At 54.4% G+C, this 12,058-nt stretch overlaps 1 protein-coding gene across 1 annotated transcript; it reads left to right on the plus strand.

The window, feature by feature from the left end:
* Positions 1-2,142: 2,142 nt before the first annotated feature.
* Ccdc194 (coiled-coil domain containing 194) lies at positions 2,143-7,149 on the plus strand. The gene is made up of 4 exons (XM_042262930.2): positions 2,143-2,607; positions 4,059-4,155; positions 5,184-5,316; positions 5,732-7,149. The coding sequence occupies exons 1-4, from the start codon at positions 2,281-2,283 to the stop codon at positions 5,877-5,879; spliced, it is 705 nt and encodes a 234-aa protein (XP_042118864.1). The 5' UTR covers positions 2,143-2,280; the 3' UTR covers positions 5,880-7,149.
* The last annotated feature ends 4,909 nt before the right edge of the window (positions 7,150-12,058 follow it).

Consider the following 12,058-nt stretch of genomic DNA (forward strand, 5'->3'; position numbering starts at 1 on the left):
GACACACACAGACAGACAGACACATGCAGACAGACACACTGACACAGACAGACACAGACAGACAGACAGACAGACACACACACACACACACACACACACACACACACACACACACACACACGGGTCTGGGCTTGCATGGGAGCCCCGGCTGACCCGGCGGTGAGGCCTCCCCTGGGCATTGAGCAACCTCTCCAGCTGTGACCTCTGTCCTCCTGGGTTCCTGGAATGTCCCCTGCATGGCTTCCACCCCCAGCTCCTCAGCACCGAGATGGCTGGTGAAGACCGCTTGCCAACCTACACAGGAGGACAAACCCTGACATTTGGTCCCTTTTACCCCGAGTCTGGACCTCAAACCTGTGCCTGACTTAGCAGAGGGCTGGGCTGGGGACTCCAGAGGAAGTCAGGCTGTGCTCTGGGTTCCTGGCTTGTGGTACAACCTCTCTGGGCCTGACTTGGTTTTCATTTCTCTTCTCATCTTATTTTCCTTTCTTCAGATTTTTTTTATCCTTTTTCATTTCTCCTTTTTTCCATCCTTTCCTCTTCTTCTCTCCTTATTTATCTTTCCTTCCCCTTTCTCTTTAAATCTCATCTTTTTTGTTGTGATGTAAATAGAATTGTTCAACCCAGCGGAAATTCCATGCAAGCACAGAAAGACTCAGTCCCTCACTGACTGGACTGGCTTCCCCTGGAGGCCGCTGACCAGAGGCAGCCACGCCCACGTGCGTTTTCAGCTGGAGAGTGGCGACCTTCCCCAGGTGTCACCTCGACACTGGTCGCTGTCATTTCATCACGTGCTTGGCTCTTCCCACTTCTTGGGGATTCGGTTGGGTCTGCTGGGTCCTGACCTTCCTGTCTGGGTGAGGGAGCCAGGGGCTGCCTGGCAGAAGCGATTGAGTTAAATCCGGGCCAGAGTCTCCCAGCTTAATTCCGTATTTCTATGAACTCAATATCTTTTATTTTGTTGTTTTTGTTTTCAGACCGGGCTGGCCTCAAACTCATAGCGATCCTCCTGCCTCTGCCTGAGTGCTGGGATCAGAGGCTTGGGCCACAGATCCTGGCTTAATGCCTTTGAGTTTATTGTAAATGTATTTTATTTATATTCTAATTGGGGTTAAACCTTCAGCCCCAGGTCTCTTGTAGCCCAGGCTAGCCTCTTACTCCATCATCCCACTTGCACCCCCTCTGGGCCGACAGGTGTGTGCGACTGCAAACCACGTCCATTTCACGAACTGAAGGAGGGGCACACCTAGATCATCCTCAGCTCACACTTAGTGTGCACCAGAGTCATCCCCAGCTCACACTTAGTGTGCACCAAAGTCATCCTCAGCTCACACTTAGTGTGCACCAGAGTCATCCCCAGCTCACACTTAGTGTGCACCAAAGTCATCCTCAGCTCACACTTAGTGTGCACCAGAGTCATCCTCAGCTCACACTTAGTGTGCACCAGAGTCATCCTCAGCTCACAGTGTGCACCAGAGTCATCCTCAGCTCACACTTAGTGTGCACCAGAGTCATCCTCAGCTCACACTTAGTGTGCACCAGAGTCATCCTCAGCTCACACTTAGTGTGCACCAGAGTCATCCTCAGCTCACACTTAGTGTGCCCCCACTGTGTGCCCGGCCTGTGTGATGACAGGGTAGAGGATGAAATAAAATGTGAGGCTTTGCTTGTTAGGGGCTCAGCTGGAATGTGGGGGCAGCCAGGAAGGAGACTCCGGTAAAGTGCAGGCAGGAACCTGGGTGTCTGACGACCTTAGGTGCCCCGGACCTGAAAGAGAGACGAGCGGTCCTGTGACTGGACAGCCCCTGCATTCCTCCGGTGCGCACACAAATAAATGAAATGTAATAAAAACATAAAAAATTCTTTTTGTAAGAACCTTGAACCCCACTCTCATGGAAAGATTGTCCACATGGGTCCGAGCACAGCCAGCGTGGAGACCCCCTCCCATCTTCCAGCCTCAGTTTCCCCATTAACAGAATGTGCTCACGTGGCACCACGGAGCTTCCTAACCATATTTGGTCTTTTGAGTCCCCCCTACCCCCACCCTCCGTGGGCTCCTGACTCTCGTCAGTTACTGAGTTCTGGGGAAACCGAGGCTCAGAAGGGCCTGGTGAAAAGGCTCTGGGTCTTTCCTAGAGTGCTCAGAGCTGACTGGTCCTGTGCACCCCTCCCCATCCCTCGGGAAGCCGCCGCCGGGCGGGGCGGGACCGTGGGTGTCCCCGGAACCCCAGGGTGCCAATTAAGTGCTGGTGGCCCGCGTAGGGTCAGAGCCACGGTGGGATGGCAGAGCCGGGCCCGGAGCCGGGGCGCGCGTGGCGACTGCTGGCCCTGTGCGGGGCTGCGGTGTTTCTGGCGGCAGCCGCGGCCGGAGGGGCGCTGGTGGCCTGGAACCTAGCGGCCTCGACGGCCCGGGGCCCCCGCTGCCCTGAGCCCGAGCAGGTGAACGCCACGGTGTGGCCCCCAGACTCGGCGCCCGAGGTCGAAGAACTGCGGCGGCGGCTGGCCGAGGCCGAGCAGCGCCGGGAGAGCCTGGCCGGGCAGCTGCAGCGCGCCGAGGGCGGCAGGAGGGAGCTGGAGGCGGCGCTCAAAGCCTGCAAGGACCGCCAGGTAGGGGCAGGGCAAAGCCAGAACGTTGGGCAGAGATCCTGCTTGCGGGTCGCTAGGGCCTCAGTGTCCCCGACTCTCCAAACCGCCGTGGCTTCTCCTGTCTTCTAAAATGCCAGCCCTCTTGGAGCCTAACTTCTGACCCATGGCGCCACGGGGCCCCGGAGCTTCGAGAGACCCTGTCCCGACCCTCCGTGCGGCCTCACCCCCACTCCAGGCTCCAGCCGTCTTATTTTGAGAGAGGGACACTTACATCACCTGTAATTAGGAGACTAAAGTTGGCCTCTTGGGGTGGTGCCAGCCGGACCTCCCTTTCCGGGGACCACCCCCTCAGACTCTTAACTCTCCTGACCCCACAGCCTCACGAAAGGGAGTGACAGTATGGTGGCACACACGAGGGAGGCAGAGGCAGGGAGGTCAGGAATTCAAACTCTTCCTCGGGAGCGTGGAGAGGTGGAGCGCAGCCTGGGTGCGGGAAGCCCCATCACAAAAGGAAACTCCCAAACCTAGCGATTCACATTTATTAAACAATGGCTGTGGACCTTTCCATGTCTGACCCAGCACAGTTTGTACACCTGATTTTGGTGGACACTGACCTGTGCTGGAAACACAAGACTTAACTCCTGCCGGGCTGGGGCTATATCCTGAGCCACGCCCCCAGACCTCACTGGGGATTCTAGGCGGGGCTCCACCCTGACCACGCCCCCAGCCCCTCACTGGGGGATTCTAGGCAGGGGCTCCACCCTGACCACGCCCCCAGCCCCTCACTGGGGGATTCTAGGCGGGGCTCCACCCTGACCACGCCCCCAGCCCCCTCACTGGGGATTCTAGGCGGGGCTCCACCTCTGAGCCACGCCCCCAGCCCCTCACTGGGGGATTCTAGGCGGGTCTCCTCTTTTTACTTTTAATTTTGAGACAGGATCTGCCTCAGATGCCCAGTATGTCCTGGAACTCAGGCTGTGGCCATGCCTGGCTGGAACTTCTGATCCTTCTCCGTCCACCTCCCAAGCGCTGGGGTGATGGGCGTATCCTGCCAAGTGCAGCTGACATCTGTGTTTTAAAAATCCAAATGTCCTGGCAAGCTGAGGCAGGAAGACCACAGCTTTGAGGCCAGATTGAGGTGCACAACGTCGTGGCTCTAATCCCGATACAGAAAAGTCAGGACGGCCCCTGCGCGCTCCCTGCCTTCCCAGATGAAGGGCCTGAGGCGAGGGAGGTCAAAACCGCCGGTCCTCAGGTGTGAGTTCTGACCCTGCCCAGCTCAGCCAGGTCGGTTTTGCATGAGGGACCAACGTGAGCCTCAGAAACCCAGGCACTGTCACCCATCACATCTGCCTGAGCCGGCGGCAAGTCCCAGATGGAGTTCACAGAACCGAGCCTTCTCTGCCGTGCAGAGTCTGGGCTTCACCCAGCTGCCCACTTTCCCTTTCTCCCTCCCGCACCGCTGTCTGCAGAGCCGGCTTCAGACCCAGCTGAAGACCCTGAAGATTGAGGTGGATGAGGCCAAAGCCCGAGGCGCGCAGATGGGGCTGGAGAACGGGGAACTGACAGGTAGGTGGGCTGGGGGAGGGAGGCCGGAGGAGGGGGGTAGAGGCGGGAGGCAGGTCCCTGGAAACGCGCAGTCATGGGGCTGCAATCGCTGTGCCAACCTCTAAAAAGACATTAAAAGTACAACCTAGGGGCTGGAGAGATGGCTCAGCGGTTAAGAGCGCTGACTGCTCTTCCAGAGGTCCTGAGTTCAATTTCCAGCAACCACATGGTGGCTCACAACCATCTGTAATGGGATCTGGTGCCCTCTTCTGGCCTGCAGGCATGCATGCAGACAGAGCACTGTATATGTAATAACTAAATAAATTATTAAAAAATAAAACTGTTATAAAAAAAAGTACAATCTATAAGGGCAAGAAAACAGAAACAGGCCAGCAAAAGGCTCGAAAATAATACAGACCGGCCAGTCTGTCTGTGGCTTGGCGAGGCAGAGAGGTTGCCTAGCATGCCTGGAGCCCGGGGCTCCACCTGCAGCACGCATAAACAAGGCCTGGTGGTGCACAGCTGTTACCCCAGGACCCGGGAGGCTGACACAGGAGGATATCTGTGAGTTTGAGGTCAACTTGGGCTTCAGAGCAAGACCCAGCCTTAAACAAACAAACACGAAATCAAACCCCAAACAGCAAAGGTTGGTATGTGATGGTGGATGCTTGTTACTCCAGCCCTCCGGGGGCAGGACTTGAGAGTTTGGAGTCAGTCTCTCGCTAAATCGGAGGCCAGCCTGGGCTACATGAGACCTTGTCTCAAAAGCAATAATAGCATTAAAGCGACAACGATGACGAAGATGGGAAGTCATGTACATTCCATCTTTTTGTTTTGTTTTGTTTTTCCGAGACGGAGCTTCTCTGTGTAGCCCTGATTGTCCCGGAACTCACTTGGTAGCCCAGGCTGGCCTCGGACTCACAGAGATCCGCCTGCCTCTGTCTCCCGAGTGCTGGGATTACAGGCGTGCGCCACCACCGCCCGGTTTAGTCACGCACATTTTAATTCGAGCATGCACACGGCGCGCTCGTCCCTCTGTCCCCCCGCAGAAGCCCTGGAGCGCTGGGAGGCAGCAGCCACGGAGTCCAAGCAGCAGCTGGAAGCGGCACTGCAGCGCGCAGGCGCAGCAGAGGCAGACGGCGAAGCTTGCGTTGGCCGCGAGGTGGCGCTGAGGGAGCGCAAGTGAGTTAAAGGGCGGGTCGCGGGCGGCGGACGGACAAGGCCGCTGGCCAATGACGATGCAGAGTGTATTCTTTAGGCGTGGCTTAGGGACTCCGGGCCTCTGCAGGTGGGGAGGGAAGGGTGGCCAGCTGGGCCGGGCGGGGAGAAGCTGGAAATAGCTCTGGATGGTGAGGGGCATAGGTTGTCTGGGGGTCCCCGGGTTGAAGGTGCCAGTTGGGGGAATCGATGTGGGGCTCAGGGAGGAAATACAAGGATGCAGGAAAAGGGTAACGAGAAGAGTCAGGGGCCTGGGGAGGATCTTGCAGGGGAGGGGTCTCTAGTGTGTCAGAGTCTGGAAGAGAATGGGGGCCGTGCAGGGTCCCCACGCGGACACGGTGTCGGGCGTCAGGCGCTCACCGTCCCCTCCTTTCTGCAGTTCCGCCCTGGAAGCCGAGCTCCACAACCTGCGCAGAGGACTGCGCCCCCGCCCCCGCTCAGGATCCAGGTCCAAACCCAGCATCCGCTCCCACCCGAGGTCTGGACCCACTAAGGGCTGCCGGAGGCCACCTCGTGACCCCCAGTAGGATGGGAGCCTCGGGCCAGGACTGACAGCGTGGGTGAGAGGCGTGACCCACGGCGTCCACGCGCAGCTCTTCTCCACCCACGACTGCCCAGGTGGCAGCACACAGAAGGACTCAGTCCTCCTCTCTCGGAGCACACGGTACTAGACCATCATTGCATAGGGAACCCGCCTCGCTTGCTCAGGCCCCGATGTCCCTGGTAACCACGATGGGACCTCCATCCCATGGTCAAGAGGCTCACTCACCCTTTAGGAGCACACAGAACTCACCAGAGCACCGAGGCAAACTCGGTGGGAAGGTTTACAAATTCTAAGGAGTCATGAGGATCAGGGCCAAGGTGAGGAGGATGCCTGGGGCCTCGAAAGTGACCATGTTCTGGAGGAGACGCCCAGGAGACAAGAAAAGACAGCGCAGGACGTAAAAAGGGGAGCTGTCTCGGTCACATGGGGGAGGGGCTCTCACTGGGCTCAAAAGAATCCTAGGAAGATCCACAGTTCTCCTCCCGTCTCCCTCCCCCGCCTTCCCTCTCTGTCTTCATTTCTTTCTCTCTTTCCCTTTCAAATGGGTCTCATGTAGCCCAGGCTGACCTCACACTAGCTATATAGCCTAGGCTGCCCTGGACCTCCGGATAGCCCCCTCCCCCGGGGCTGGGATTAAAGGCCTGCACCACCTCACCCTGCTCAACAATCTAATGTGTGCTTAATTTCACGTTGTTTGTGAGTCTTAAAATTCACATTTAACAAAGAGCTAAAGAGGCCCACAGAAATCCACAAAGATACCCCCACAAAAGACTGCTGGCAATGGTCGAGAGACAGCCGGAACTGACCTGCTCTGGTGATGGGATGGCCAAACACCCTAATAGCTGTGCCATAAACTCCATCCAAGGACTGAGGAATCTGGATGCAGACATCCACGGCTGGGCCCCGGGTGGAGCACTGGGAGTCTAATTAGTGAGAAAGAGGAGGGTTTATATGAGCAAGAATTGTTGAAACCGGGGCTGGATAAAGCACAGGGACAAATAGCCAAACGAATGGAAACACATGAACTATGAACCAAAGGCTGAGGGGCCCCCAGCTGGATCAGGCCCTCTGAATAGGTGAGACAATTGATTGGCTTGATCTGTTTGGGAGGCATCTGGGCGGTGGTGCCGGGTCCTGTGCTCATTGCATGAGTTGGCTGTTTGAAACCTGGAGCTTATGCAGGGATGCTTGGCTCAGTCTGGGAGGAGGGGACTGGATCTGCCTGGACTGAGTCTATCAGGTCCATCCCAGTCCTCGGGGGAGACCTTGATCTGGAGGAGGTGGGAATGGGGGGTGGGCTGGGGGGAAGGGGAGGGGGTGGGAGGGGGGAGAAGAGGGGAACCCATGGCTGATATGTAGAACTGAATGGTATTGTAAAATAAATAATAATAATACTTAAAAAAAATCACGTTTAACATAGTTTTTCTGCAACATCTTCCTATGTAGCTCAGGTTGGCCTGAAACACACCGGCCAGTCTCCACTATGAGTACTGGCTTTATGGCTTTGCTGGCGAACTTCACCAAGCCTGGCTCATTTTCCCTTGAAACTGCTTATCCACATTTAACGTGACTGAGAGAGACATTTCTGGGTTTTCTCCATCCGTCCAGATTCCTTAATTTACTCTTTGTTTCTTGCTGTTCCCTGGCGCTGGAGATCGCCCCAGCTTGGCACACACCAGGCAGGCGCAGTCCTGTCTACATCTCCAGCCTCAGCAACTCAGAGCACGCACTGCCCTTGCAAAGGCACTGGGTTGCTTTCTCAACACCCACTGTCCGCTCACAAAACCCAGAACTCGGTCCTGGGGATCCAGCACCCTCCTCTGGCCCACTTGGGTACTGCATGCATAGGTGTGCCGATTCATGCAGGCAGAGAATATACAAAATAAATAAAAAATTAAACCATTTATTTATTTATTCATTTATCTATTTATTTGAGACAGGATCTCTCTGTATTATGGCCCTGGCTGTCTTGGAACTCACAAGAGATCCTTCTGCCTCTGCCCCCCAAGTGCTGGGATTAAAGGTGTGGACCGCCAAGCCTGGCCAAAAAAAAAAAAAAAAAAAAAATCCAAACACAAAAACCTGTCTTTCATACATCCCAGGAACACAATGCACAGTCTGGAGAGGAACCCACAGTCTGGGAACAAGGACGCTGAGATCCAGGTCCACTGTCTATCTAATGAGCCTGATTCTCAGACAAAAGCAAACACAACTCAAAATGTTTGTAAACACATTGTTATCTCTGTCGAGCAGAGATGGCACAGTGGTTAAGAGCAATGGCTGCTTCTGCAGAGGACACAATGGGTCCCCAGCACCCACATCCGGCGGCTCACCCCGCCTGTAACTCCAGCTTCCTGGAGTACGACGCCCCCTTCTGGTCTCTGCTGTTGGAGCACGGATACATAAAATAAAAAATTTTTTGAAATATGATGCTGAAGTGGGATGTGGTGGTTCATACCTTTAACTGGGAGGCAGAGGCAGGTGGATCACTGTGAGTTCGAGGCCACCCTGATCTACAGAGCGAGTTCCAGGACAGCCAGGGCTACACAGAGAAACCCTGTCTCCAGAAAAGAGGAATAATAATAATAATAATAAAATGTGATGTGATGTGGGGAAAGACTGGGAATGTATCTCAGTGGTGGAGCGGTGGGTAAGAAGCCCTAGGCACAGTATCCAAAAATAAGAGAGAAGAAAAAAGATGCTCCCCCCCCCCTTTTTTTTTAGGCAGGGTTTCTCTGTGTAGCCCTAGCTGTCCTGGAACTCGCTTTGTAGACCAGGTTGGTCTGGAACTCACAGAGATCCGCCTGCCTCTGCCTCTCAAGTGCCACCCAGCTCAAAAACGACATTTTTGTTTTCCTTTGGTAAGTTGGAAATCAGATCGGAGGGGTTTCTAGGCACCATCTCATTTCTTACCATCAGGGGTCGCCGCAGCCTGCAGAGCCGGGAGGTGGGGTCTGAGATCCCCTTAGCCCCGCCCTGAGAGCTGGGAAAACTCCTTTTATGATGGGGCAGGCACTGGGCGGGATGAGGAGCTCAGGGTCAACCTTGCCTACACAGGAACTTTGAGACTATCCTGAGCTACATGCGACCGCCACGAACATTGTCATCCCAAGCGGTTGCTCCCGCCAGCGATTGCTCCCGCCTGTAATCTCAGCAATCTGGAGACTGAGGCAGGAGAATTACCAGGCTTACAGGGAGACTCTGCTGGAAAAAAACTATGAGAAAATACCGTGTCTGGGCGTGGAGGGCAATGGGAGGCTGTGGCAGGGGACACAAGAAGCCACCAGGGTGAGCCAGAACGGAGTCATGTGACCTCTCTGCAGGCCACTCCGAGCCTGCTTTTCTTCTGCCTCTGACCGTTTTGAGACAGGACAGCGTAGCCCAGGCTGACCTCCAATACACCATGTAGCTGAAGATGACCCCAAATCCTGATCTCCATCTCACCGGTGTTGAGGTGACCGGAGGTGCAGGGACAGAGCCCAGGGCGTCACGCATGCTGGACGAGCTCTACCAGCCGGCTACAGCCCCTGAACCGGTTTTGTTTGTTTCTTTAGGGTGCTGGGACCCTGGCATAGCCTGAGGGCACCCCGAGTCAAGAGTCTAAAAGAATGATTACATTTCTTTATTAATCTGTGTGTGTGTAGATGCAGCGGGGCTCGTGCGGAGACCTCGGAGGAGTGGGCTGTGGAGCCGAACGAGGGTCCTCAGGCCTGGTGGGGACGCCCTAGCCGCTGGCCAGCTCTCAGTGTCCCTTGAGTCTACTCCCGTCTGCAGCCCACGCCTCTGGAGTCTGGGCTGTGCCCACCAGGCCCCTCCTGGGAGTACAGGAGCTGGGGTGGGGGTGGGGCAGCAACAGCAGCCCCAGGATGGTGATGACAGGCCTCCCCTGAGAGTCTCACCCCAGGGGACTCAGAGTCCTAAGGCGCTGCCTCCAATCCTGGATCTTGCTCTGTAGACCAGGCTGGCCTCGAACTCACAGAGATCCGCCTGGTTCTGCCTCCCAAGTGCTGGGATTAAAGGCGTGCGCCATCACCGCCCCGCTCACTTTCTCCTAAAAGCAGAAAATACATTCATGGAAAACTGAGAGGGAGGTGTGCCTGACAGGCAGGAAAACCACTCCCGCCACCAGGCTGGGTGGCTGGCACGCACCTACAATCCCAGCACTTAGGATGCAGAGGCAGGAGGATCTCTGTAAATCAAGAGTTGCAGGCTAGCTAGGGCTATCCTAAAATAAAATAAAATAAAATAGTGGGGTGGTGGCGCACGCCTTTAATCCCAGCACTTGGGAGGAAGAACCAGTCGGATCTCTGGGAGTTCCAGGCCAGCCTGGCTCCAAAGCTACACAGGGAAACCCGGCCTCGAAAAACCTAAATAAATAAATTAAATTAAATTAAATTAAATTAAATTAAATTAAAAATAAAAAAAGCTCTTTCTTCCTTTATAATGTTCCTGGTGGCACACTTCTGTCACCCAGCACTCTGGAAGCTGAGGCAGGAGGATTGCTGTGAATTCAAGGCCGGCCTTCAAGTAGCCTCACACTACCTGGAGTACATAGTAACAAATGTCTCTCAAAACAATAAAACAAAAAACAAACAGTGAAATTTTTTTTCTAACCAAGACATAACGTTTTTTTAAACCTCCTGTCTCCGTGAAGACTGAGCTGCGTAGCTGTGGCAAGTGCTGACTTCCGAAAGGTCCCCACCTAAACAAACAGCTCGGCCGCCGAATTGATTGTTTTCCATTTAGAGAGAACGAGGGGGTGAGGGGGTGGGGAGCATCTAGGAGGATCCTGAGCCGAGCATCCGAAGGGACGCAGCATGGGCAAAGTTTCCTGTGACCATGACAAATTGTTCTCAGGAAAATCACAGAGCGTCCGTCCCATCGGGGAATGAGGTTGACCTGGCAGGGCGGCTTCCCCTCCCCCTCCCTACGGGACAACCTGGCCAGGGATGCAGCGGGGCTTCAGAATGTCTATTTTTAGAGACCTTATACAGTGCGGCAGGAGCGGTCCAGGAATTAACCTTTGGAAGGACGCTCTGGAGGCAGCTATGTCCAGTGGGGATGGGAGGTTGGACCGGAGAGACTGATTGCCGATCTTTCCCCACTGGAAGAAAATAATGGAGGTGCTGTCCAGACCGGGACTGGGAACCAGGGCTGGGAGCCCGAAGGCAAACGGCCTGTGGACCTGGGAGGCTCCAGGCAGGGCAGCTGAACGGGTGTGGAGTCCGGCTTCCATCCCCGCGCCCCGAGAGGGTTCTCCGGAAGGTGCTTGCCTCTGAGCCTGAGGACCTGAGTTCAGGCCTTGGGACCCACCAGAGAACTGACTCCTGCAGGTTGTCCTCTGACCTCCACACGCATGTGCGCACACACTAAAGTAAATGCAAGCTTTAAAGTTTTAAAACAGGCAAGAAAGGAAAAAAAATCTTAAAGACATAACTAAGCAAAAAACAAGGAAGATTCATTATTTTTTTTCTACCTAAAAAATAAATCTTAAGCTGGGGGTGGTGGCACATGCCTTTAATTCCGTCACTCAGGAGGCAGAGGCAGGTGGATCTCTGTGAGTTCAAGGCCAGCCTGGGCTACCAAGTGAGTTCCAGGAAAGGCGCAAAGCTACACAGAGAAACCCTGTCTTGAAAAACCAAAAAAAAAAAAAAAAATGTGTCAAAACTGTGAGACTGGATTACCAATGTGGAAAGAAAATATCATTTTGATCTTGATAGAAATGAAGTTAGTATGTATGTTAAAATGTAACAATTGCCCAACACCACCACCATCAGATCCAGGATCAAGGGTGGTTTTTTGATTTTCTGAAAGTTTACAATTGCCTTTCTTTTTCCTTACCTGACATTATTTATTTTATTATTTTATGTGGATGGGTGTTTTGCCTGCATGTGTATCTCTGTATCACATGTGTTTAGTGCCTGTGGAAGCCAGGAGAGGGCTTTGGATCCCTTGGACCTGGAGGTACAGAAGGTTTTGAGCCATCGCGTGGGTGCTGGGTATCGAACCCAGGTCCTCTGCAAGAGCAGCCAGTGCCATCTCTCCAGACTACGACTCCATTTGTTGTTGCTGTTCTTTGTTTGTTTGTTTGTTTGTTTTCAAGACAAGGTTTCTCTGTGTAGCCTTGGCTGTCCTGGAACTTGCTCTATTGACCAGGTTGGC

The sequence above is a fragment of the Peromyscus maniculatus genome, chromosome 17, assembly GCF_049852395.1.
Source record: "Peromyscus maniculatus bairdii isolate BWxNUB_F1_BW_parent chromosome 17, HU_Pman_BW_mat_3.1, whole genome shotgun sequence".
Taxonomy (NCBI): Eukaryota; Metazoa; Chordata; class Mammalia; order Rodentia; family Cricetidae; genus Peromyscus; species Peromyscus maniculatus.

What these genes read in the sequence shown, in the direction of transcription:
- Ccdc194 (XM_042262930.2), top strand. Translation starts at nt 2,281, where the DNA reads ATGGCAGAGCCGGGCCCGGAGCCGGGGCGCGCGTGGCGACTGCTGGCC. An exon ending in GGAGAACGGGGAACTGACAG is followed by an intron (nt 4,156 to 5,183) that starts GTAGGTGGGCTG and finishes GTCCCCCCGCAG; the next exon opens with AAGCCCTGGAGCGCTGGGAG. An exon ending in GTGGCGCTGAGGGAGCGCAA is followed by an intron (nt 5,317 to 5,731) that starts GTGAGTTAAAGG and finishes TCCTTTCTGCAG; the next exon opens with TTCCGCCCTGGAAGCCGAGC.